Raw genomic sequence first — 25,292 nt, forward strand, 5'->3', positions numbered from 1 at the left:
ATTGATGTAATTAATCGAAACTTATTACAATTACACAAATTTTATTTAGCCTGTGTTTTGGGATTCCACCCCAGCAACTTATACAATACCTTAAGAACGACAAATTTAGTCTACCATAAATTTAGTCGAACTTTTAACTAACATTTTTGTAAACCAAATTTCATGAGACTAAATTTTTCGGCGACTAATTTCAAAGGAGACCAAAATTTCAGTAGAGCAAATATGACATGAATATTATTAAGCTAACATTGTTTATAATTAATATATGACATCACCGTTCCTACTGCACAAAACCATACCAAATTCCTATTGCATTTTGATTTAAAGGGTTAGAGCTCCTCTTGGACATTGTCATTACATTTTTAATCGATCCATCCCAATGCATGCTCTGTTGAAACGGCTGAAGGATCATATCGATGGTAAAAATGGTAAAGTCGAAAAAGGGTGAAAAAGAAACTGAACAGTGTACTGAAGAACTTAGTGATACAGAGTCACAAACTCTGGATCTGATGTTATTGAAATTCTTGATTAATGCATTGCAGCTTAATCTGTAATGCTCAGACGGGGTACCTTACTCGGGATTATTATGACCGGGATAAAGTGGCGGGTTTAGGGTAATTTCGCCATATTTTTCCCGAACCACATTTTCACCGGTCGTTAATAAACCCGCCGACTCAGCTTTTAGGTTTCCCAAGGGGTATGGGTGCTCATATTTTAATCGTTGTCTTATATTCACTAAAGAAGACTATTGGGACACTTGTTGTAGGTTTTTCGACTTCATTTGGCTAAAATTGCAAAAAATTCACCTTTTTGCCCAATTCTTGTCATATATCCTTATTGTCAAAGTTGATTTAAATAGGCCAATTTTTAATTTTTTAGGTATTGACTATCTCTACATAATGAAATAGGACTCAAAGTAAAAGTAACAGTTAAATTAAAACTTGAATTAATTAAAACTGTCAATAACATGAATCAGTTTCATCAGTCATTTATTCATAATTCTAAACAATGTGAACGATGCATTCTTTCGAAGAAAATTATTTTCCATCTAGTTTGATTAACCACGAGTCATTATTTCTGTCTACTTTCAACAATTATTGATAATTCGACTTGTTTCACAAGTGTTAGCAATGCGAAAATTTCTAAACTTGCTTATCTCTAATAAGGAAATTTACATCTGAGACAAAATTTTTGAATCTAAAATTGAAAGGTTGGACACCGGTAAAATGGCGACCGGGAAAATGTGGTGGGTTTTGAGCAATTTCGCCATATTTTTCCCGAACCATATTTTAACCGGTCGTTAATAAACCCGTCGTAATAATCCCGAGTAAGGTATACTAAATTTGTCGTTCTGAAGGTAAATGGAATGGAAAATGATCTCGAAAAGTCGAAAAATGTGACTAAAACTGTTGTAGACTAAAAATTTGCGAAATTTGTGACTTAAATTATGGTAACCTAATTTATTGTGAACCAAATTTATTGGCCCTAAGGTAGCTAGTGCCTATTCACTAGTACAAGCTAAGCATAAAGACAATGTGCCGTTCTCCATGCGGTTCGGCTTTGTATTAGAGATTCCTTAAGGTAAGCTGATCGAGAATAGACGACTTCAATTAGTCTCCGTCGTACTCCGTTTTATCGAATCGCATCTACCTGGATATAAATTATAATAGCTTATATAAGTTAAAATGTTAGTTATACGTACATTTTACCAAAACTCATAATTGGGTAGAGTAGACTGGACCGCTTTTCCTATTCCATATTCATTCACGGCTTACGAATTGTAATAAGTTTCGATTAATTACATCAATCACATGCTGTACAAATCTCTTTGGGTTGCTTTTATATCAGGTCGATACCTAGTATTTCGGGATAAGGGCGGTATAGTTAGTGTCAAATTAGCTGATGTTTATTGAATCTTTATTACCGAGTACAGCTGCCTTCGAACAGTTCTTCTTAATTTATCACAATTGTAAATGAATGGGAAAAGCGAGCGACCGATTTCATTCTCGGTATCATTTTGCATTTGCAGACAGTCATTCAAATTAATATCATTTCCTTTTGTTTGGGAGCCGGAAAGAGAGACACTGGCAGCAGTCCACTCTACCCAATTATGGGTTTTGGTCAAATATCATCTCTTTTTGATAATTTATGTCAAGGTACTTTACTAAGTCGAAATATAAAGTGATAACTTCATTAATAAGGAGGTAATTTCAACGATTTCGAAATTTTACCTTTGAAAACATTTCCTTGTGTTAAGATAAGCATATCTGTCGATCACTGACTGAATATGCCACTTTATACTCATTCAAGTTGGCATTAAATTCATATATACCTTAAAAACAACAAATAATTTGTCTATCATAAATTTAGTCAAAATGTTGACTAAAATTTTTGTAAACCAAATTTATTGAGACTACATTTTTCGGCGCGGCGATTAATTTAGAAGCAAACCAAAATTTCAGTAGAGCATATATGGATTTACGTACTCTAGTTCGACACGCACTATAGTTCGAAAATTTAAGTCCGCCTGCAGATATCATCCCTATCGAACTTCGGTACGTGTCTTGACCATTGTTAATGGTCTGGCCCGGCTGTAGGACTATTGAGCGGAGGACTGTTGAGCGTAGGACTGTAGGTCGGTGAAGGTCGGAAGTAGGACTGTAGAGCGGTGTCAAATCGCCAGGGTAGGACTCTAGAGCGGCCGCCCTTATAGATCTCACAACATGAGGACTTTAGAGCGGTACGATCCTAAAATGAGGACTGTAGAGCGGTGGACTGTTGAGCGGTTGACTGTAGGCCGGTGAAGGTCGGAAGTAGGACTGTAGAGCGGCCCTCCCTTATAGATCCCATAACATGAGGACTATTTATAATGAAAATGTTCATTAACTCCATGACTCTTTAATAGAGTTATCATCCTAGAATGTCATGACCATAATCAATCACGAGTTTCAATGTATAACTTAGCTTCGTTGAGTGTTTAATCTTCAAATTTTCAACCGCTATAGAGTCCTCATGTTATAGGAGGGTACCGCTCTAGAGTCCTCATGTTATGGCATCTATAAGAGTATACGGGAGGGCCGCTCTACAGTCCTACTTCCGACCTTCACCGGCCTACAGTTAACCGCTCAACAGTCCACCGCTCTACAGTCCTCATTTTAGGATCGTACCGCTCTAAAGTCCTCATGTTGTGAGATCTATAAGGGCGGCCGCTCTAGAGTCCTACCCTGGCGATTTGACACCGCTCTACAGTCCTACTTCCGACCTTTACCGACCTACAGTCCTACGCTCAACAGTCCACCGCTCAATAGTCCTGCTCCCGTCTGGCCCGGCGCGCGCTACTTGAACTTCGTAGCACTTGCCGTCGGGCCAGTGCCTGACGGCAAGTAGAAGAAAGCGGCAAGTAGAAGAAAGCGGCAAGTAGAAGAAAGCGGCAAGTAGAAGAAAGCGGCGCGCGCTACTTCGAAGAAATTTAGACGAGTAACATCCGTCAATACGTGTCGAACTTGACATACGTTGCATGCCACATACGTAACATGTATCAATGTCGAACTTCAACTATACTACTACTAGAGTATAACAGGTAGCGTACTCTAGTTCAACAAATAATTTCTGCTAATTGTAATCCAACGGTTATTACCGGGTCCTCATCAATACTGATAGATATGATGCTTAAAGCATGGAATATTTTACTAGGCCGCGCTCGCCGCTCAGCATGTCATTCCGCCTAATCTCTATGTTTATGAACATGATAGCCTGAGGTCCCCACTCACCCCATGTAATAGGTAGTGCACCATCGACAGTGAGCCGCGCGTGCCGACTGTAGGATGGTTTTTTAGCGCTAATTTCGGCCAGCACAATTTTCTTCAATTAAATAGATATTGAGTATCCTTCCCGACCTCCGATTGCAACAAAAATTTGTAAGCTTACTTATAGACTTACAAGGAAAGTGTCCGAAAAATTTAAAGCATATCCAACCATCAGACATTATGTAACAGCTAAAAGCAGCGTATTTTGCCCCATTTTGATCACTATATCAACTCCGATATCCACCAAATTTTTCGGACAGTTGTGAAAGCCCTATTGGTAGGGGGTGCACGATAAAAATAAACTTGCTCGGATTTTAAAAATTTTTGTACCACTGTGGCAACTTGGTCGTTTAGCTCCGGACAGTCTATGCAACGTCTATGCAACAACAAAAGAAGCGTCTATGCAACGTCTATGCAACGTCCCTGCACAGTACCATATGAACACCGGCTACTAGCCGGCTAGTAGCCACTTTTGTAATAACAGCTCCTCAACTTCACATTACCAACCGGCTACTAACCGGCACTTGAAAAGTGGTCACTAGCCGGCTACTAACCGGCTACTAGCCGGCTAGTGACCACAAAGTGGCTACTAACCGGCTACTAAGCGGTCACTAGCCGGCTATTAGCCGAGCTCTAAAGCAGACCTACTAGTAGCCGGTTCCAAACCGGCTACTAGCCGGCACTTAGAAAGCGGTCACTAGCCGGCTACTCAACCTCCAGCTCCTCAACCTCCAGCTCCTCAACCTCCAGCTCCTCAACCTCCAGCTCCTCAACCTCCAGCTCCTCAACCTCCAGCTCCTCAACCTCCAGCTCCTCAACCTGCTCCTGCACAGCAACCTGTTACTGATCAACAACCTGCTCCCAATTCTCCTCAACCTCCTGCTCAGCAAGCTGCTCCTGGACACCAACCTGCTACTGATCAGCAACCTGCTCCCAATGCTGCTGCTCTGCCTACTGGTCGCAGAACGAGGCGGATATTTTCTTTAGACGGGGTTATAGCGGAATACGACGCCGTTGTGCAGCTATAGTTAGGGCAAGAGTTGATTTTTCTGTGAACAAATTCGTAACAAAGGTTTGTCTACAGGAATGTGTTGTCCATAGTCCCAGGAACCACAAAAAAAACCTTCCAGCTGAAACTTTTGGGCAAACATTTTTATAGTAATTTTTCTCCAGGAACCCATACGCCCCACCCCTAATATTGGTTATTCGGCTCCCGAAGGTCTTGAGATCTCCATAGGGGGTGCAAAATGACCGCAATGGCCACATTATGGCAGGCGTATGATAGTTTCAGAATAGAACAATTGGGGCTTTATTTTTCGAAATAGATGGAATTTTTCGAAATTTTTCGAAATTTTATTGAAATTTCGAAAAAAAATACACCAAATTATTTTTAACGCTTATTTCAAATCTATTTCAAAACTCATCTACAAATAACAAATACAGTTAATCTAAAATGTGTATTCTCAGTAAATACCATGACAATTATTAATACACAGTTAATATTAATCAAAATTCGCTTGTTCTTCAGGTTCATAATGTCTAATGTTTGTGCAGTTCAAACCATGGCATCGTCCACAAGCTGGCAAACAATTGAAGCCATATTTCCCACAGGAACATCTGAAAGTCAAACAGGCCTGTTGCTCATCGACAGAACAGTTACAACATATTTAAAGGTTCAAAATAGACTCTGGAGCAATTATAGCTTTTGTTGCAACTGGTTCGTAAGTGCCACCAGGAGCCAATTTCCAGCCGTAGTCAAGGGGATTCAGACTGTCAGCGTTAAGCATGACCCAGTTATGGTACTGTAAGTAAGCTCTAAGGATGTGCTCCGTTGCTGAAGCTATTGTTGGAGGTAGCCTATTCGGATTGAGACTCTTTTTCGCTACCATCCTATTGTATGCTAGGAATCTCAAAGCAGAAAGAGTCTTTGTCTTGTCACCATAAATGTACTGCAAGAAACAGAGGCCTGCCTCAATAATCTTTTCTTTTGATTCTCTCACCGAAAGTAATGTTGCCAACTGACCTTGCTCATCAAAGGTGAGAGCTTTCTTTAGCACTTTAACCTTGCTAAAACCAAACAGTCCACTGACGCTATCACAACCTGAAATACTATGAATTAGAAGAAATATCTCCTTTTCTTTATGATCTAGATGACTTGATATTTCTTTGATTGAATATGCACCCTTCTTCGTTGTTAGATAAATATCATTGTGATGGTCACTGTTGAAATGATGTACTAATAGACAAACTATATCGGTATCCTCTGCCTTCAATTCAACATCGCCAAGGAATGACATTTCCAATGTTTTCTTTGTAATTAAAGTATCAGCATCGTTACAAGCTCTGATCACTTCAATACCATTTACAGTAAAAATGCTTGAGATAAGGTCGATCAGTTCTTTTTTGTTATTGTTGTTGCTCAGAAATGTTGTTTTGGTGACAGTACAAAAGGTGGATTTCTTTACAGCAATATTAGCACAGAACGCTTTTACTCTCCTCTTGTGCTCGTGATCTTTAGTAGAAGGCTCATATCCATCAAAAATCACAGTAACTTCCCGATTTTTAGGGATAAGCTTCAAGTACTCCATTGCTACCTCACCATAATTGTCACACCCTTTAAATGAGCTTAGTTGGTGAATTAGCCAACCTCCATCAATGATTAGTGGGATCGTGAAGCTGCAAGATTTAAGTATAGATTGGTTTATGTTTTTGAGGTAGCTACCAAGAGCAGCCTTATTAGATTTCCTCATCATCTGATATTGATCAAATAAGCTCATCGGCACCACAGTTAACTCGTATGTTAGGCATTCCTCTATTGAAGTCTCTCTATCAGCAACCAAGACTAGACGGTTAAAACACTTCAACGGATCGACTGCAACGCTTTTATTATTCACTTTAACCTGCTTTCTTAGTTGTGTCAAGTTCTTTGCTTTACCTTTGATACTTATCTTATCGATGAATGTCAACCCATCTAGCTCACGTTGAAGGACAGCCCCAACGGCCAAACATTCCTCGGGATTCACCTCATCGTTCCCAGACTGTGATATAAGACCAGTCGAAAAAGATATTAACTTAGTCTTATCTTCGGATTCTGTAAAGTCGACAGTAACTTTAAACCAAGTTAATCATTTTCCAAATACATCACAGTTTTTCTTGATTGATGACTTGGTAAGATCTGAGTGGATGGCAGCTTTAGTTGGTACTCCTTGCTTCGATGAATTAGCTAATGAATCTCTAAAAGACTGATTTATTAAAGCCATCTGATTCAGGGTGGCCACCCATAACTTGTGAGCGGACTCACGATTACGCATCCTTCCACTTGTTAATCCACCACTAGATTTAGCTGCCCTCATAAGACTCTGCTCTATGGAGAGGTCAGTCCACACCCCGGCCCACTCGTGGTCGTTGTAACAAACCGTGTGAAGCCCAGTTACTTTAAAGGTCTTTAAAAGCGCCCCATACTTGACTTCAAAAATAGCATCCTGCTCCAAATACAGTCTTAAAGCTTTTGCATACTGTCCCCTCCCAGCTGCTGCGAAGTAGGGCAGCATCAAAGCTACTGCTGATAAATGCATATTGTAGTCGTGCAACCTCTCTGCTCTTATGAAATCCTTTACTAGTGTTATCATGTTGTGGTAAGTAACCCATAGAGCTGCTGTTCTACTGTTGGAAAACAGGTTCTTTAGAAGCAGAGTTATTTTCTCTGATAGATCCTGAATAGATTTAGTCTTAAAGTTAACACCTAGATTTTCGTTCACACATTTGTTGATGTAACCTTCCAAGTCTACTAGTTCATCGTCGCAAACTTCTTCCTCTATAATGAAACAACAAAGAGCGGCGTCGATCAGAAAGTGGGCTCTCGACGCTTTATAGTAAGATCCTCCATCCGATATATGCGTGACGTCTCCAGGATACACGAGTTTGATGAGCTCCTCTAAACCCGAGTCTGCTATTATATAGCCTATGCAGCCAAGAAAACTCTTGAGAGTGTGGAAGCCCCCAACCCTGGCCACAATAGGCATCCCAGTTTCCAGTACTATTTGGGTGGCCTTAATCCACAATGGCAAATCGATTATGATTATCATCGGCTCTCTGTAGAGTGTAGGATAACTTAAGACATTCAACCAGAGTAGTATATACCGTCGAATAGCTGTCTGGGGGTTGGTCAAGTTTTCTCTCATCACAATTTGTTCTTATCTGCTGTTGTTTGTTAGTTAACCTTGATATTTGTTAATTGAAGTTATTTCCCGAGTAAGATTTGAAATAAGCGTTAAAAATAATTTGGTGTATTTTTTTTCGAAATTTCAATAAAATTTCGAAAAAAATTTCGAAAAATTCCATTTATTTCAAAAAATAAAGCCCCAATCGTTCTGAAACTATCATTCGCCTGCCATAATGTGGCCATTGCGGTCATTTTGCACCCCCTGTGGATATCTCAAGACCTTCGGGAGCCGAATAACCAATATTAGGGGTGGGGCGTATGGGTTCCTGGAGAAAAATGCCTATAAAAATTTTTGCCCAAAAGTTTCAGCTGGACGGTTTTTTTTGTGGTTCCTGGGACTATGGACAACACATTCCTGTAGACAAACCTTTGTTACGAATTTGTTCACAGATTGACCCATAAACAGCAATTCTTGCCCTAACTACTAGTCAACTCTGGTCTCTCAAAGTCTGCCGCTCTGGAGCAGATACACATTTCTCGGAGTCACTTCTCAAGAAAGCGATGTATCGCTGAAGCAGCAAAAGTTGACCTACCAGGTGTCCAACACGCACTGCTGCAACTACGAGACGTCAGACTTCCTAGTGTTTACACCTTCGCAAACGAGATCTGCAACCGTAATCTTGCCACTCTTAGGACCCTTTGTACCCAAGGCGTCGTCCTAGCGCCCAAAAACAATTACACTGCTCCTCCACCACGAAGAAATTGAATGTAATCAGTTTTCAGTATTTTTTTATTTTTCATAAAAATGTTGTAATCGATTTTGGAACTTACTTTCAAATAACGTGTTTCAAATAATTTGTTTCAAATAATTTGTTTATTTGGCAATAATGAATTATAGCCGGTCTGATTTAGAGTCGCCTAGAGCAGGTTAGTACTAGCCGGTTAGTAGCCGGTTAGTAGCCGGTTAGTAGCCACTTGGTGGGTACTAGCCGGTTAGTAGCCGGTTAGTAGCCGGCTAGTGACCGCTTTCTAAGTGCCGGCTAGTAGCCGGTTTAGAACCGGCTACTAATAGGTCTGCTTTAGAGCCGGCAAGTGACCGGTTAGTAGCCGGTTAGTAGCCACTTGGTGGTTAGTAGCCGGTTAGTAGCCGGTTAGTAGCCGGCTAGTGACCGCTTTTCAAGTGCCGGCTAGTAGCCGGTTTAGAACCGGCTACTAATAGGTCTGTTTTAGAGCTCGGCTAATAGCCGGCTAGTGACCGCTTAGTAGCCGGTTAGTAGCCACTTTGTGGTCACTAGCCGGCTAGTAGCCGGTTAGTAGCCGGCTAGTGACCACTTTTCAAGTGCCGGTTAGTAGCCGGTTGTTAATGTGAAGTTGAGGAGCTGTTATTACAAAAGTGGCTACTAGCCGGCTAGTAGCCGGCTAGTAGCCGGTGTTCATATGGTACTGTGCAGGGACGTTGCATAGACGTTGCATAGACGTTGCATAGACTGACCGTGCAGGGAGTGTGCATAGAGTGTTCATTGTGCAGGGACGTTGCATAGACGTTGCATAGACGGTTCTTTTGTTGTTGCACGGACGTTGCATAGACGTTGCATAGACTGTCCGGAGCTAAACGACCAACTTCCCACAACTGTTTTCTAGAGACTGTGATAATTTTCACAATACCAAATTTGTTATACCTTTTTGGAAAAATCAGTGAGTTTCACCTAGGTGCCATATTTGATGGTGCGCGGCTTTTGGAGCAAAAGAAGTTGTAAAATTTGCGTAATTTGACCAAATTCGTCCAAATTTGACCATTTTTGTCGTATTATTCGGATTTATCTCCAGTTCCTTAAATGAGATCATTTTGGAAATTGGCGACGACCTTCCAATAGGGCTTTTACAACTGTCCGAAAAATTTGGTGGATATCGGAGTTGATATAGTGATCAAAATGGGGCAAAATACGCTGCTTTTAGCTGTAACATAATGTCTGATGGTTGGATATGCTTTAAACTTTTCGGACACTTTCCTTGTAAGTCTATGAGTAAGCTTACCAATTTTTGTTGCAATTAGAGGTCGGGAAGGATACTTAATATCTTTTTGTTTGAAGAAAATTGTACTGGCCGAAATTAGCGCTAAAAAACCATCCTACAGTCGGCACGCGCGGCTCACTGTCGATGGCGCACTACCTACTATTGGAAGGTCGTCGCCAATTTTCAGAATGATCAATGATTTCATTCAAGGAACCGAAGATATATCCGAAAAATACGACAAAAATCAACGAATTTGGTCAAATGACGCAACTTTTACAGCTATTTTTGCTTCAAAAGCCGCGCAGCATCAAAATCAAATATGGCACCTAGGCGAAACTCACTAATCTTTCCAAAAAGGTATAGTATGGCAAATTTGGTATTGTGAAAATTCTCACAGTCTCTAAAAAACAGTGGTACAAAAATTTTTAAAATCCGAGCAAGTTTATTTTTATCGTGCACCCCCTACATAACAGGTAAGAAATATTTAATGCACGATAACCTGCATTTGAGGAAGATGACCTTTAACGGGTGATACTTGTAAAATATTTGTTTCAGGATCGTCGACGAGTCCAACTCGGCGCGCGTCATGGTAGGTTATAAAGTATAAACCTACAAAATGACTTGTGATATGATCATCAAATCTGGTCATAATATTTCGTATCTATTGTCATGTTTTTACACAACTTTCATAATCATAGATACTGCAATCTAATTCTACTGATATTTTGACATTTTTTACTGCTTAACAATTGCCTTTTTGCTCATTGTATGACTATGAAAAATTAATTTACAAATTATTTAAAAAAATATGAAAAAATTTAGATTTTTGATGATTTTGAATAAATGCCTTCGAGCGTTCATTTTGAGGTTCAATAAGATATGCTGTTTTATAGCAATAATATATTCGAGATTATGTTATATGCTATAATTGTTTTGCCTATCGCTCCCTTATCTGTTATCTAACTAGACTATCACTAACGCGAACGAGCTAGTTTAACGAATATATGACATCTATAACTTAGCTCTACTTGTCCATTGTTAATGCAGGACTACTAGCCCGACTAGCCCGGCGCGCGCTACTTCGTAGCACTTTGTCATACGTTGTATGACCCGCCGCGCACGAAGTGCGCGGCTCCCCCTGTATCGTCAGGACGATAAAGTGAAACGACCGTGGGGGTCGCAACGTGATACAAGTAGCACTTGCCTCGCTATACTCCGAAGACATTTAGACGAGTAACATCCGTCAAAGCTCTACAAATATATTATTTTTCGCCGTAATTTTCGAGATTTTCGCCCTCAATAATCGCGATTTTCTTTTGTCCTTGTTGCTAGAGCCAGAGGTTCACTTTTAGACTTTAGTCAACTATTATATTCGACCATCACCAAGCAAAAGGCGTAGTTGTGTTGCAGTTTTTGTACAAATGAAACATAAATTAAAAACTTTGCAACGTTAATCTAGATCACTATCAGCATATACAAAAACTAATTCACAAACGTGATATGCACTTTCAAGTTCAACTTAATGTATCGTATTGAAATTAAATAAATAATATACAACCTATAAGGCAACAGAATAATCACAGTTATTCCGTCCAGTCTATTAAAATGAGAGCAAAAACATTGAACTATGTTTTCACTCACAACTCTAATTCTAGTAAAATACATACGTTTTATAATTATATGGTTTAAATCTGACATAAATGAGTACAATTGTTCATATTGTCAATTTTAAAAATGAGATGGTCACCGTCAAAATACATCTGCAAAACTAGCAATACTTCAAAGAGGGTCCATCTAGTCTTAGCAGTAAAAATATCAATATGTATCACTTTCAGTATCATCAAAATATGATGTTCATAGACATATTATGATTATCATCTACCTAATTGACGGTTACAATTAAAATTTCCATGAGAGAAAATAGATATTTTTGAAGTGTCATAAAGCAGCTAAGTCAGCTCAAAATTAACTTAAACGCTGAAAACAAATCGTTTATAAGTTCTATTTTTGTTAAAATAAACATTAATTTAATTTCTTTTTTATGTTAAATAATTTTAACAATCATACAACGTAAACTGTAAACAAAAAAGGAAACAAAACATGTATTTTCTGATTTCAGGACTGTTTTCAACGAATATAAGTTAAAGTATACTAAAGTAGATTAAAAAGTACTATACTTGAGCAGCTGATAGTTTTTTAGTCGCATAGTATGAAATTTTGTTTAGATAGATTTTCTTTCTCTGTTCGACTACGAGTAAGTGACAAATTGTTTTAGGTAAAAATTTAATTAAGTAATTTTCTGACTGTGACGTCCATAATCGTTTTAATACTTTCAATACAGCTATATTGTAATAATAACAAATAATTTGAGATTATTGTGGACGTGTCAGCCAGATGATTATTTCATGAAAGTTTTACCAAAAACAGCTCATCACCTAGTCGAACGGAGAAAGAAAATTAATCAAAAGATTAAAAAAACCAAATTATCATGGTTATAACTTTTTCGTTCTGGACAAGTAAATGCGACAGACAACAGAATCATAATAATGTAATCCAAAAACCTATAAACAATCAAATAGCTTGGGTTACCTTGAATCTATATTCAATGAATCTTAATTACAAAATAATTTATGTAAGGTAAACGAATAAACTTATCTACAACTATCTACATTAAATAACAACTAATGGACTTTCTACAACATTAAATAACGATTAATTTGCAATTCACGGCTCAACCAAGTAACGGTTGTTATACAATATATATGAGATTACGAGTATATACTATCCAATCTTACAAAGCAAGATTAAGAGTTATGTAAGCAATATGAGTCCTAGTCAGCTACGAATCTGCCTGTAAAATGTAGCTAATTCAAATCTTAAAGTGAACCTAGTGGTGGAAATCAGTTGACGATATAATATGAAACTGTCCAATTACAATAATTGCCCTCACAATTGTCTCAATTTGTGCGGTTCAATCTACCGATTATATCTCTATTTTACCCTATTTTAATCAAATATACACTATATCAGTTGGTTTATGTCCTAAAATGTAGAGTTAATCGGCCAAACAATGCGAATAAAATAAACTATCGCTGTCTATATTTAGAGTACATTCCACTGTATTTGCTGACAGCTCCAGAGGATGATATCTTGTTGTTGTTGTTGTTGTCTCCTCTGACGATCGGTTTAGATGCAAGAGCAGCTCTGTTTGTCTGAACGTTTTGGGCGCCCTGGGTGAGATACTGTTAGATTGTTAGAATAGGATAAAAAACGTTTTGGGTGCAGTGAGATTTTTAAGGTAATGTGATATCGGGCTTTATAAAAATATCTGCTGGTAACCTTCACAAGAAAAATCTCGGAGTCGCATTTTTATCTGAAGACAATTGCATAGTTAACACAATTTCGCAGTAAAATCTTACTGCAGGTCTAAGTTTACGAAAGGATTTCTTGGCCCCGGCCTCCTTGTAAGCCACCCCAGGTTCCAGATACTTCCTCATAGGTCCAGTTATCTGTTGTTTCTTGTAGCTCAGCCAGCTGTCGCCTGTCTTCTTGGGGTTGATCCAGGTGTCTGTACCGGCAATCTTCTTGCTCCGGGAGTCCAGCCTGGTGTGTCTGGCCGTGTACCGGTTTTCAAACCCCCCGTTTAGCGATAAACGTTTACCACTGATAGACTCTATTGAGACCTGGGTATTATTTAGAGGCTTTAGCGTCTATTTAATTGGGTGACACCTAATTTTCGGGTGACTCGTGAGCTGTGAAACTGTTAGCGTTGAAATTTGAGCTATAACTCAAGCTAGGATTAGTGTATTATCATAATATATTTGTCTTTTACATTACGCATGAAATTCGTTTGCTGATAAGAAAATTTACCATGGTCGACGCCGCGCTCAACTTATTGGATCAGCCAACCACCCACCCATCTCACGAGACGAATCCTTCATCAGATGACAAGGGGCTACCAGGTAGTGACCCACTCACTACCTCTTCAAAGACCTGCCTGGTACCCCCACAACAAGACGGTACGTACGATAAAACTTTTAGGACGGCACTATTATCTCCTAAAACAAGTTTAGAGCTCTTCTCAACCCTGACAGAAGAACAACTTAAACATGAATCGGAATACCATTCAACAATCTGTGGTTTTACAGATCATACAATAGGAGTAGGGATGCTAACTAGGGATAGAAAGGCACATGCCTATGAACATTTAAAGCAACACCTAGAGCAACACCTAACTAGCAATGTAGATGATATTTCTAAAAATTTGCATCAGTTCACTTCCGTAACCTCCCTCATTTCCGAGAAACTTCAAGAAGCAGAAAGCCATCATGCGAGGATTATTGAACAACTAACAGAGTCGATAGCGGCAGCGAAACAGTGTATCACGGACATGTTAGCTTATGAAAGCGCCGCCAACTCTAGAAGAACTCCTCCATCAACCCCACCGCCATCACCAGCACAGCTCAACACGGTGACGTTACCAGCTATACCAGGTGCTGTTGAACCGTGTGATATAAACTTTGACCATTTAGACCTGGAGACAGTTTGCCACGGAGTACATTTTACTAAGATAGGGCATCGACAGACAGCATTTTTTGGTAGAACAGAGTATCGTTATGGCAGAACAGTACACAAACCACTTGATATTCCCACGAATCACCCACTCCTTGAAATCATAGACTCAATCGCTCATCACACAGAAGACCCAACATTCACCACAGACAACATAACTTGCCTTCTTACTCGTTATGAGAACGGTAAATCTTCAATTCCCATGCACAGTGACAACGAAGCTTCCATCGTCAATCCCAGTAACATAATCACAGTCAGTCTCGGTGCTACCCGAACAATTGACTTCCGCAGCAAAATAGGACCTCTCACGACACAATCCATACACCTCAAACACGGGCAGACTTATTGCATGTCAAGGTCCTCCCAGGACTTTTGGGAACATGGTATTAAAGCAGATCCCACAGCACAAGGCGAAAGACTATCACTAACTTTTCGCAGACTCTCAGCTCCCACCACACCACAGCATATACCACCAATCCGCCAATCTAGTAGACCAGAAACAGACCCGACTCCGATTCCAACGGAACGTGTTCTGCTATTGACGGATTCAATTCATTCAACCACACCCGTCAGCTTGTTTCCTACTCACTTGCCATGCACCAAGGAGACAATGTACAAAATCACTGATCTTCACAAGTTTGAGCACCTATTCCCTCACATGAGTTACGTGGTGATCTCGGCAGGCATCAACGATTTGTCCAGGTATAATCACCGTTCTTACTCGTTGTTTGATGTCGTGGCGAATGATCTGCGTACTTATTGTGAGAGATACCCAAACACCACATTCATCTTTAACTCCATAACACTAACCACTTATCACTGGCTAAATCCAGAAATTCGTAGGTTTAACGAGTCTTTATTTATTTTAACCACGAAGGTTGAAAATCTATTGATGTTTGACTCGCATCAAATATGCTTTGAGCTGATGAGGAAAAGGTGCACTATACTAGATCCAAATGGGAACGGTATTCATCTAACCTTAGCAGCCAAGAAAGGGATCGTTTCGCGTCTCCTGGAGTGCATCATTGAACTGGCCAGGCGAAGACCGACAGTAATCGAAGAGGTGTGGCCTTTAAGGGATGAGTTCCGATCTCTTTTGCCAATGCAGTAGAAATTCTTAAATCAAATTTTTCGTCGCGAATACATAATCGTTTACAACACAATTTTGAACAAATTTAATTTTTCAAAGCTAAACGTATAGTAACGTTCACAGAAAGTACCTAAGTTCAAATTTTTTCAAAGAACAGCAAGTTCCTTATCTTCTTTTTTCTTTTCTAATCATAAATTATTTTTTATTGCGATGGCTTATAGACTATGGTAAATGCATCACAGTAAATTTTAAACGGTTTTTTACTCTTTCTTATCTTATCTGAACCGGTTATAAGCAAAATTGCAGATAACAACAACATAAATCCGGACCGAACTAATTTCAACACAACACAAGCGTAGAATTACTGGAGTAAATTCAGTGTATTTATATTTAAATATTTTAACTATTTAATCAATTATTTAACCTTTACAGATTTTTACTGATTTTGGAACTAGGATTCAAACATAAAACTTAACCCGTTTTCTTGACCCACAGTTCCTGTATAAATCTCTTTAGATCTTTAATTTTAATTTTATATTGATAATCAGTAATCTATCGTATATCATATAACCAGTAATCTATAGTTATACTTTGCAAATTAAAGATGTGCAAAGAGTCTTGTAGATGTAGATTATGTTCTAAAAAATGTTTAGAACGTAAAGATCCGCTAAAATGCAGCCTTTGTAACGGTATTTTTCATCGGAAATGTGCTAATCTTGAACCAAATGACGTAAATCGAATGAAATTAGACAATAGTCTCATAAACTGGTATTGTTTGGCATGTACTACTGACATATTTCCGTTTACTAATACTGATATTACCACTCTAACTAATGAAAATTCGTGTAACACTTACATACCCTGTAGTACAGAAACAAAAGCTAAATCTAAAGTAAGTTTTGCCAGGGTGAGCTGCAAAACTTGTAAAAAGCTGGGAAACAAATCAAAAATGGCGGTTTGCTGGATATGCGACGCTTATTCGCACAATAAATGCTCAGCGGGCGAGTTAGGATGCAAAAGCTGCACACGTGAATTGTTTCCTGGTTTCGAGGTATCACCTAGACAATTATACACCGTACACGGTAATTACGAGAATAGCGCAAAATTTAACCCATACCATAGAAACCATGACTCTAATTATATAGGTAATACTTTTGAAGAAAACAATGACTTAAACTTTAATCCATGGGACAACTGCTCAGATGTACTAAATAGCTGTAAATACTACGAACCACGGCAAATCAACACGAGTAGGCCTTATGAATTTAAAGTACAATCTCTTAATATTCGATCTTTGAGCAAAGCAATCTCTAATATACGTGATGAAATTGAACAGCACCTAAAATTTGATGTTCTGTGTTTCAACGAAACAAACTGCACGGTTGTAAGTATGGCTTTTCAAGGAAAAGAATTAGAGTTAGAAGGCTTTCATCCCCCCTTTATTCAGGCTCCCGCAAGGGACTCTGGCAAGGGCGGTGGTCTAGTAACCTATGTAAACAAGAATCTCTGTGAATTATCTGATGTCACTGCACGATCTGAATTATCTTATAGAGATGATCCAAACGTTGGCGAATTTCAGTTAATAGAGATAGCTCAAAATGGCCACAAAAACATCATACTATGCAATATGTATCGGTCTCCCAGTGGTAATGTCCCCAGTTACTTAGAAAAATTGGAAAACACCCTAAAAGATTTGGCGCGACATAGCAACAAAAACGTATTATTTCTAGGTGATACCAATATTAATCTATTAGAATATGGCGTAAATGACCATACTACTAAATATGTTGATATTTTTGCAGAGTATGGATTCGCACCAACGATATCACGACCAACTCGTATTACTTGTCACAGTGCTACACTTATTGATCACATTTTCGTAAACCAATGCCATGCTATAACAAAGTCAGGCATTATAACTGAATCGCTATCTGATCACCTTGCCACATTTACCGGCATACTTCTCGACACTAATAGAATAGGAAATAAATTGAAAAATGAAACTTGTGAATCATCAAACCGAGTAATAAATGAAGAGAAAATCGCTCGTTTTGAGGAGAAAATAGCGTCTATTGATTGGAATTTTTTACACAACGTTGACGGGACAAATACAAAATTTGAAGCTTTTCACAATAGATATGAAGAAGTCTATAATGAGTGTTTCCAGTTGAAACATACTGTGGGTGGGAAGAAGGGGGGTTCATATTTCCAAGTTTCTATGACTACTTTAGATGACGATGTCTTCTCCGGTGAGGTTGAAGCCAGGGCCCCAATTACAAAGTGACAACAGGTCAGCTGCCAGACTGACCTGTTCATGTTGGGGGGGGGGGGGGGGGGGGGGGTGGGAAGAGGAGAATACTCTACTTATAATCAATGTTATTGGTATTCCTTCAGCGCTTTACCTTGTGGGTAGGAAATCTATCCTTGCCAACATTCTTCCCCTTTTTGTTGCCGTTAGTTTTGGTCCGTCTGAGTTTAGCGGCCGGCTTGGTAACCTCCTGATTCTCCACATTATTTGTTGGAATTTCAACAGCTTCGGGACCATGTTTAGCCACTGTCTCCCACTTTTTAAGGTTACTCCTACAGTAAATATGGTCGTTATTTGGAAGCAAGAGCTTGGTTTTTTGGTTTTTTATAATACGAATAATAAACGATAAACATTTACTACGTATTTATTTATTTGTATATATTTCAAAAAGTTTCAAAGTTCAATCATAAACCTATAAACAAATAAAACCTAGACAACAGAAATGATTGGAAAATATCAGTATATATAACTCACAGTGCCCCCTCGTACATAGGTGAGGTTGATGGCATTAATTCGGAGAGAAGCTTGTAAGCTGGCAAACACACCGAGGTTATGAAATCTACCTGAGGTTATCAAGGTTAAATACTGCTAAACACAGAAATCGATCAATTACAAAACCGAAGTTATTCGTTTTACTGTGGGTGGTTCCAAACTGCTAGTTTGTAAAAGAATCAGCCAACTGGAAAAATAAACCTGGCTTTGAGCTGTTTGGGTTTCTGCTTTAGCACGGTCCATCAAAGGTAGAGGTTCGAACCCAAGAGCCTTTTCCTGGTCTCCCTGGAAATGGTTTATTGAATTTATTCGTGGAAAACTGACTATCATAAATTGTAACTGAACTACCAATTTGGTAAAGGGCTGGCATGTATCAAAATGTATAATAAATATTTGTCATATAAGTGTGCCTGAGTGAGAAACTATCCGCTCTACTGCAGTTTAATAAGTTCAGCATAGTACTATGGGGGGGGGGGGGGGGGGGGGGGGTACCAATGGCATAAAATGGAGACAAATGGCATAAAAATCGTCAAATGGCATAGAAATTTCATGGCATAAATGGAAATTTAGCTTGGCCAATTCTCCATTTATGCCAATTTATGCCATTAATTTAGGTCTTCATATTTGACCTTTAGGATGACTTTAGATTCGCAAATACTATTAGTACTTGAATAAGAGACATGTTTCATGCTTTATAACGCTTGGAATGATCGTTAAAGTCAAAGATTCATATGACAAATAACTAAATAAAGAAAATAGAAATGTATTATATCAAATATATACCAAACATTTCACTATTCAAGAATACAAACATTGACAACACAACGATTTTGAATGTCATCAAGGAACAATGCATCTGATGTATTTGTCTTCGACGAGTAGCCAAACATTAGGAGATCCATTGATTAGGCTATGTTCCTGGCAGTAGTACTTCATCGGGCATGACTGATAAGAAATAAATCTAACCACTCCTGTTGCAAAGTCCTGCTGAGATTTTAAGACTTTAAGAGTTTCTGTACTGCCAGCTTTCAAAACTGTAGAACATCCGCATTCAGGTTGATTGTATATGCGAACATCAGAAGACACTCCAAACGCGTCCCCCTTGAATCTTGAAAGACGAGATTTTGTTGATAAAGTGCTTCTTCCTCCATTGAGCGTGAGTGTCTCAAAAGACCGGAAGGATAGTGTTCCATATTTATCTGTTGATATCGTTTCTCCATCATCACAATCATCAACTCCAGGTTCTACCTCATAAGCTAAGTCGTCCTCATCCTCGAGGCATCCAGCTTCATCATCTACAGCTTCCCAAGAAAGTTCTTGGCCATGGACGATTGGCTTCCCACTCCGTTCTTCAGGATCTGCGACTGCGGCGAACACAGGGAAATTGTTTCTTTTCCCTTCTCGAATGCAGTCCCTCGATGCCCTGTCCAGCGTTTTTGCCAACTTGCCTAGGCTTATCATACCACCAGTCCATTTCACTCGTTCTGCTTTCTGGCCTGTAGATTTAACCTTTTTGAGGTGAACTGTAGGATGCAAAACTGTACTTCCACGTGCATGTGCAATTGCAGATGTGTCTTCATGTAATGATAAAGCACTATACACATTCTTTCTCTCCATTCCATGGGCCATAGTTATCGCATCCATATTTCTTGAGCGACCAGATGAAAAAGAAACCTGAATAAATGCAAACAGCTGCTCATTCTGATCACTTCCAAGGTAATAAGTGACGATTTCAGCATTAGGGAATTGCCTCTTCAGCAGAGTTAAATAAAAAACAAGACCGTCACAAGTACATATAAGATCAAGGTACGTCTGATTCGTTATGCTGACAGCTGAGTAAGTATTCTCTTTCCAAGTAACGAAAAATGTTTTTTCTCAAACAGTTCCATTTTTATTATACTTTATAGTTTAGAGTATAATTTGGCATGATATCAGATCATGTGATATTACATGGCCCCATGGAGAGCATTGCCAGAGCAATTGGCCAGAGAGCTCCATAGAAGTAAGGGGCCTACTCTAGCCAACAGCTCTAATACATTTCCTTCCTCAACTTCATTTTCTTCATCTAACTGCTGCTGCTGCTCAGCAACTACTTGATAGCTGGCACAGTGACAATTGTCTGCGTAGTGTATCTGTTAGCCTCAATTTTGCCTCAAGGAGGGAAGGTAGCCTCAATCCAACCTCACATAAGTTTCGATAAAGTTTCAATAACCTTCGGGCTACAATTACAAGTTTTATAGTGGGTCTATAACATGTTTCCATACATTAAAGTTAAAACTTAAAATGCGGTCGAATCATTAATTAGCCTCATTTTGGCCTCCTACAAGAAGACTCTGCGATTTCTGAAATGTTGAGCTTGAAGAGGATGAATAAATTTTTATTGTTGACACATTAGATAGTCACAATACCGAACATGCTCGAAAATATACACAAAAGTATACTTGTTAGCCTCATTTCACCCTCTCACAAGGTGGTTAGCCTCATTTTCACCTCGAAAATTTGAAGCTATAATCCGACGGAATTTCATGTGCATCATAGATATCAAGTAACTTGTGAGTTGTTAACCTGTTTCCGTACATTAAAGTTAAAATGCGGTCGAATTTTTTATTAGCCTCATTTTGGCCTCCTACAAGTAGACTCGGCGATTTCTGAAATGTTGAGTTTGAAGAGGATGAATCAATCTTTATTGTTGACGTATTAGATAGTCACAATACCGAACTAACTCGAAAATATACACAAAAGTATACTTGTTAGCCTCATTTCACCCTCTCAAAAGGTGGTTAGCCTCATTTTCACCTCGAATATTTGAAGCTTAAATACCGATTAAATATAATCCCAAGGAATTTCATGTGCAACATGGATATCAAGTAACGTGTGAGCTGTTAACCTGTTTCCGTACATTAAAGTTAAAATGCGGTCGAATTATTTATTAGCCTCATTTTGGCCTCCTACAAGTAGACTCGGCGATTTCTGAAATGTTGAGTTTGAAGAGGATGAATCAATCTTTATTGTTGACATATTAGATAGTCACAATACCGAACCAACTCGAAAATATACACAAAAGTATACTTGTTAGCCTCATTTCACCCTCTCAAAAGGTGGTTAGCCTCATTTTCACCTCGAATATTTAAAGCTTAGATCTCGGTCAAGTATAATCACTATGGATTATACTTGCAACTTGGATATCATGGACGTAACATGAGAAAGTTCTTTTTTGAAAGTGGTGAGGCTAACTTGTTAGCCTCAATTGTCCCTCGCAGTTAAATCACTCCTACTGAGTCTAGTGAGTGAGCTAGGAGGTCGCCGAACATCTCATTTTAAAGCCGTATCGATTTTCTATACGCATACCAAAAATCAAATGCGTAACTAAAACATAAATGAAATTACAGAAGTTTTAAATTTTTTGTCAAAAAACGAACTTTTAGGGGTGTTTCTAATGACCAGGGTCAGTACAACAAATAGAGATAAAGGTGGACAGTACTAGTGGGGTGCAGACTATTCGTTATTAAATTCTCAGTTCAAAGTTTTAAAATTTCATATTTCGAATGGCATAAAATGGAGACAAATGGCATAAAAATCGTCAAATGGCATAGAAATTTCATGGCATAAATGGAAATTTTGCTTGGCCAATTCTCCATTATGCCATTTATGCCATTGGTACCCCCCGTACTATGTTTACAGTACAATGTACAATAAGTGCAGTACCTGGTTGTGGAATTCTTCATTTATATGCTCCACAACGATCTTCTGAACATTCCATGGTTTGGTTACCGCACAGAGATCACAACAGGTCATGATCAGAGCTCTGAGTCTCTGCTTGTGTTCCCTGTCATCAGAGTTGAACCTGCAGATAAGGTTAATTATAACTGACACCAGACAAAATCGGTCTTCATATGTTGGATGTTTTCAAATTCTAATATCCTGGTATGGGCCGGAATTTCAGTTTTGAGGTAAATTGTCGAAAAATGAAAAAATCGTATTCTCCCATTTTTTGTCCCATTTTCAGTTTTTGAAGACGGAATTTCCCCGACAGAAATTTCACAGTTACCAATTTGTCGCTTAACTATTATAGATAGCATATGACACAATTGAGGTGCCGAAAGTTTGATTCCGGTCGGAGGAAGTTTACTACAGAACGCTTAATACAAAAAAGAACATAATGATAAACTTACAAATTCTTGTTGTGAAGCTCTCTTAAAGTGGTCCTATTGTCGAAGTAAAGAGCAAGATCAGTTGCTATGATAGCGTGCTTCATGATCGCGATTACGTTAACATAGTCATCTGGCTTCAGATTAGCAAACACGTTCAAATCTTTTTGCTGAAAAATTAAAAGTTTTTTGTCAAACACAGTCTTGTAATGGCACTTTGTTCTTATATTATTAAAACCTTATCAAAGTTCCCATAGCAAAATGTGAATCAAGCGTTCAATAACAAAATCTATAGTATTGGAGAGTGACTTTTACCATGAGTAACTGGAGGGTCTGTTCGTAGTGATGATTCTCCATGATGCTGCTGGAGTAGATAGCAGAGAGGGGGTGTGCGGTAAGCTTCATGAAGCTGTTTGTGTAACCTCTGTGGTCTAGATCATGACAAATGCACCCTACAAATAAGGCTAACATCTGAAAAACAAATCAAGTCAGCCAACAAAGTTTAATAGAACAAGAAATTTTCTTAATTTGATAGAGATTTCTGCGTTTTTTCGTTCGGCTTATTTGTTTTAATTTTGATGAAAAACAAATCCGTGTTTCGAGTTCATGAATCAGTTTTGAGCTACTGAGAAACACAGGCAACACATTAGTGCGGAGGGAGCGTATAGACACTATTGGCCGTTTTCTGCACATATTTGCACTAACAGTTGTTTTTCGAATTGTTTGCACAGTTCGGAACTTCCCGCACAATTTTTCACAATTCTAGTTTCATATTAATCAAAATTGGATCTACCTATTGATAATTCGAATGCTTTCAGGACAATTGGTGGCTGATCATGGATCATTTTAAAACGCCCAGCACCGCCATTATCCTATCCTTGTAATCATAAGATACGGTAATAATATTACGAAGTATGTTATCAATATATAATTCTGTAATAAATATATGTAATCATACACACCTCATTAGTAGTAAAGCACATGACTTGGTTTGACTTTAATATCGAGTACATACAGTTAGCCACGCAGAAGGCATGTTCCCAATTATGGTACGCTACTTTTCGGTAGTTCTTCCTGAAGATAAAAATGGAGGATTCGAGCAGTATTCGAGCTTTTATCTTGATGATATAATCACTAAAAGAGTGCGTATATTATATAAGCACTTTGATACAAAGGATCAAATGGTTAACACCGAATTCTAACTGTCTAATGATGTAGTATTGGAAATGATTGGTACTAATTTGGTCTTGTCAAAGCATATGATTGTACCATGTATCTGCATCCTATAAAAGGAGTGGGTAACAAGTATTTGAAATAATTTGCCACAATTTAACGAACTTGACAGTAAGTGTGAATCTGATAAGTAAGTCTCTGTCGTAGAGTCCCGGGAAAAGGTCCTCAAATAGTCCGATAAAAAGTCTGACTTGAGTCTCCTGACTGCAACTCCACGTGTCAAAATCGTACCTGACATAATAATAATATGGCAAGGTGTGGGTCTCAATCATGTGATCCGTATTGGAATTAACCACACGAGAGAAAACATTTAGTATTACTCATAAGAGTGGGCAGTATTCAGGGTAGGTAAACTAGTAAATAACCTGGAGAGCTGAAAGGAAGAGACCTGCATAGGGGGCAGGGCGGCTATGACGTCACACTCGTCCTGTGAACAAACCCGGTAGTAGTTCAAAACGCTCATGTTTATCTCTCGAGCCGTCAGCATCTGTTAATTAGTATCTGGTTATTTAAACAAGTCGCTGGTTTTCGAGCTTTACTTTTTAGCTTTTGGACAAAGTGAACCACAATAACTCACTCTAGCCAGCACAAAATGAACCACAATAACTCACTCTAGCCAGTACAATGTGAACCACAATAACTCACTCTAGCCAGTACGAAGTGAACCATAATAACTCACTCTAGCCAGTACAACGTGAACCACAATAACTCACTCTAGCGAGTACAAAGTGAACCACAATAACTCACTCTAGCGAGTACAACGTGAACCACAATAACTCACTCTAGCGAGTACAACGTGAACCACAATAACTCACTCTAGCGAGTACAAAGTGAACCACAATAACTCACTCTAGTCAGTACAAAGTGAACCACAATAACTCACTCTAGTCAGTACAAAGTGAACCACAATAACTCACTCTAGCGAGTCTCCTTTCCAGATTGTTAGTATAGAGAGCTAGGCCACAGAAAACTGTCAGCGTGTAAAACGCTCGCTCGTCACTCAGGGAAAATCCTCGCTCCTTGGAAGTATATGTAATCAGTCAACTACCTATGTAATTTGTTAGCAAATTGACCAATAAGTTCTTGCTATTGAGAACACTCGGCGGTGAATGGTGGTGAAGCAACGTCAGCATTTGGAATGCAGCCCTCTGTTTTATAATAAACTGGGTTATTCTAACATTCGTGTGTGCAGAAATACCTTAACTCCAAAAATGTTTTGACGTCAATTATGGGGGCCAACTGCAGTTTCTGAGGCTATTTTCACCTCAATATTAATTAATGTCCAACATAAAAATATAATAAAACTTACAAGTTTTTTATTACCATTTCCGTGACCCCTATTATTCCCTTATCAGAGTGTATTGGTATACACAGTAGATTACGTGTCTTGAAGCCTGTCAGCTTGTCAATCTCCCTGTTTGGATGGAACCGGTTAAGATAATGATATGTCATTGAACCCAAATTGTTA

The 25,292-nt window shown here is 38.7% G+C and overlaps 4 protein-coding genes across 4 annotated transcripts in view; 2 read left to right on the forward strand and 2 right to left on the reverse strand.

Moving 5' to 3' along the window:
* Nucleotides 1–25,292, reverse strand: part of LOC134822799 (protein ABHD13-like) — a 948,842-nt gene that overhangs the window by 673,397 nt on the left and 250,153 nt on the right. The window lies entirely within an intron of this gene.
* LOC134822541 (E3 ubiquitin-protein ligase RNF19B-like) overlaps nt 1–25,292 on the forward strand; it is a 118,616-nt gene that overhangs the window by 9,411 nt on the left and 83,913 nt on the right. The window lies entirely within an intron of this gene.
* On the forward strand, nt 3,050–4,834 carry LOC134823635 (uncharacterized). Its single transcript, XM_063835170.1, has 2 exons — nt 3,050–3,116; nt 4,557–4,834. The coding sequence occupies exons 1-2, from the start codon at nt 3,050–3,052 to the stop codon at nt 4,832–4,834; spliced, it is 345 nt and encodes a 114-aa protein (XP_063691240.1).
* Nucleotides 11,422–25,292, reverse strand: part of LOC134823636 (cAMP and cAMP-inhibited cGMP 3',5'-cyclic phosphodiesterase 10A-like) — a 51,043-nt gene continuing 37,172 nt past the window's right edge. Inside the window, exons 14-26 of the mRNA XM_063835171.1 lie at nt 25,148–25,238; nt 24,742–24,843; nt 24,190–24,311; nt 23,930–24,055; nt 23,554–23,665; nt 22,907–23,062; nt 22,616–22,761; nt 22,149–22,287; nt 18,645–18,728; nt 18,426–18,514; nt 18,046–18,223; nt 13,401–13,664; nt 11,422–13,211 (exon numbers count right to left, since the gene is read on the reverse strand). Coding sequence (XP_063691241.1) covers nt 13,068–13,211; nt 13,401–13,664; nt 18,046–18,223; nt 18,426–18,514; nt 18,645–18,728; nt 22,149–22,287; nt 22,616–22,761; nt 22,907–23,062; nt 23,554–23,665; nt 23,930–24,055; nt 24,190–24,311; nt 24,742–24,843; nt 25,148–25,238 — 1,753 coding nt within the window. The 3' untranslated portion in view covers nt 11,422–13,067. The remainder of the gene's footprint in view (nt 13,212–13,400; nt 13,665–18,045; nt 18,224–18,425; nt 18,515–18,644; nt 18,729–22,148; nt 22,288–22,615; nt 22,762–22,906; nt 23,063–23,553; nt 23,666–23,929; nt 24,056–24,189; nt 24,312–24,741; nt 24,844–25,147; nt 25,239–25,292) is intronic.

This window comes from Bolinopsis microptera, chromosome 11 (assembly GCF_026151205.1).
Source record: "Bolinopsis microptera isolate Bmic1 chromosome 11, MBARI_Bmic_1.0, whole genome shotgun sequence".
Lineage (NCBI taxonomy): Eukaryota > Metazoa > Ctenophora > Tentaculata > Lobata > Bolinopsidae > Bolinopsis > Bolinopsis microptera.

What these genes read in the sequence shown, in the direction of transcription:
- LOC134823635 (XM_063835170.1), top strand. Translation starts at nt 3,050, where the DNA reads ATGGCATCTATAAGAGTATACGGGAGGGCCGCTCTACAGTCCTACTTC. An exon ending in CCGACCTTCACCGGCCTACA is followed by an intron (nt 3,117 to 4,556) that starts GTTAACCGCTCA and finishes CTCAACCTCCAG; the next exon opens with CTCCTCAACCTCCAGCTCCT.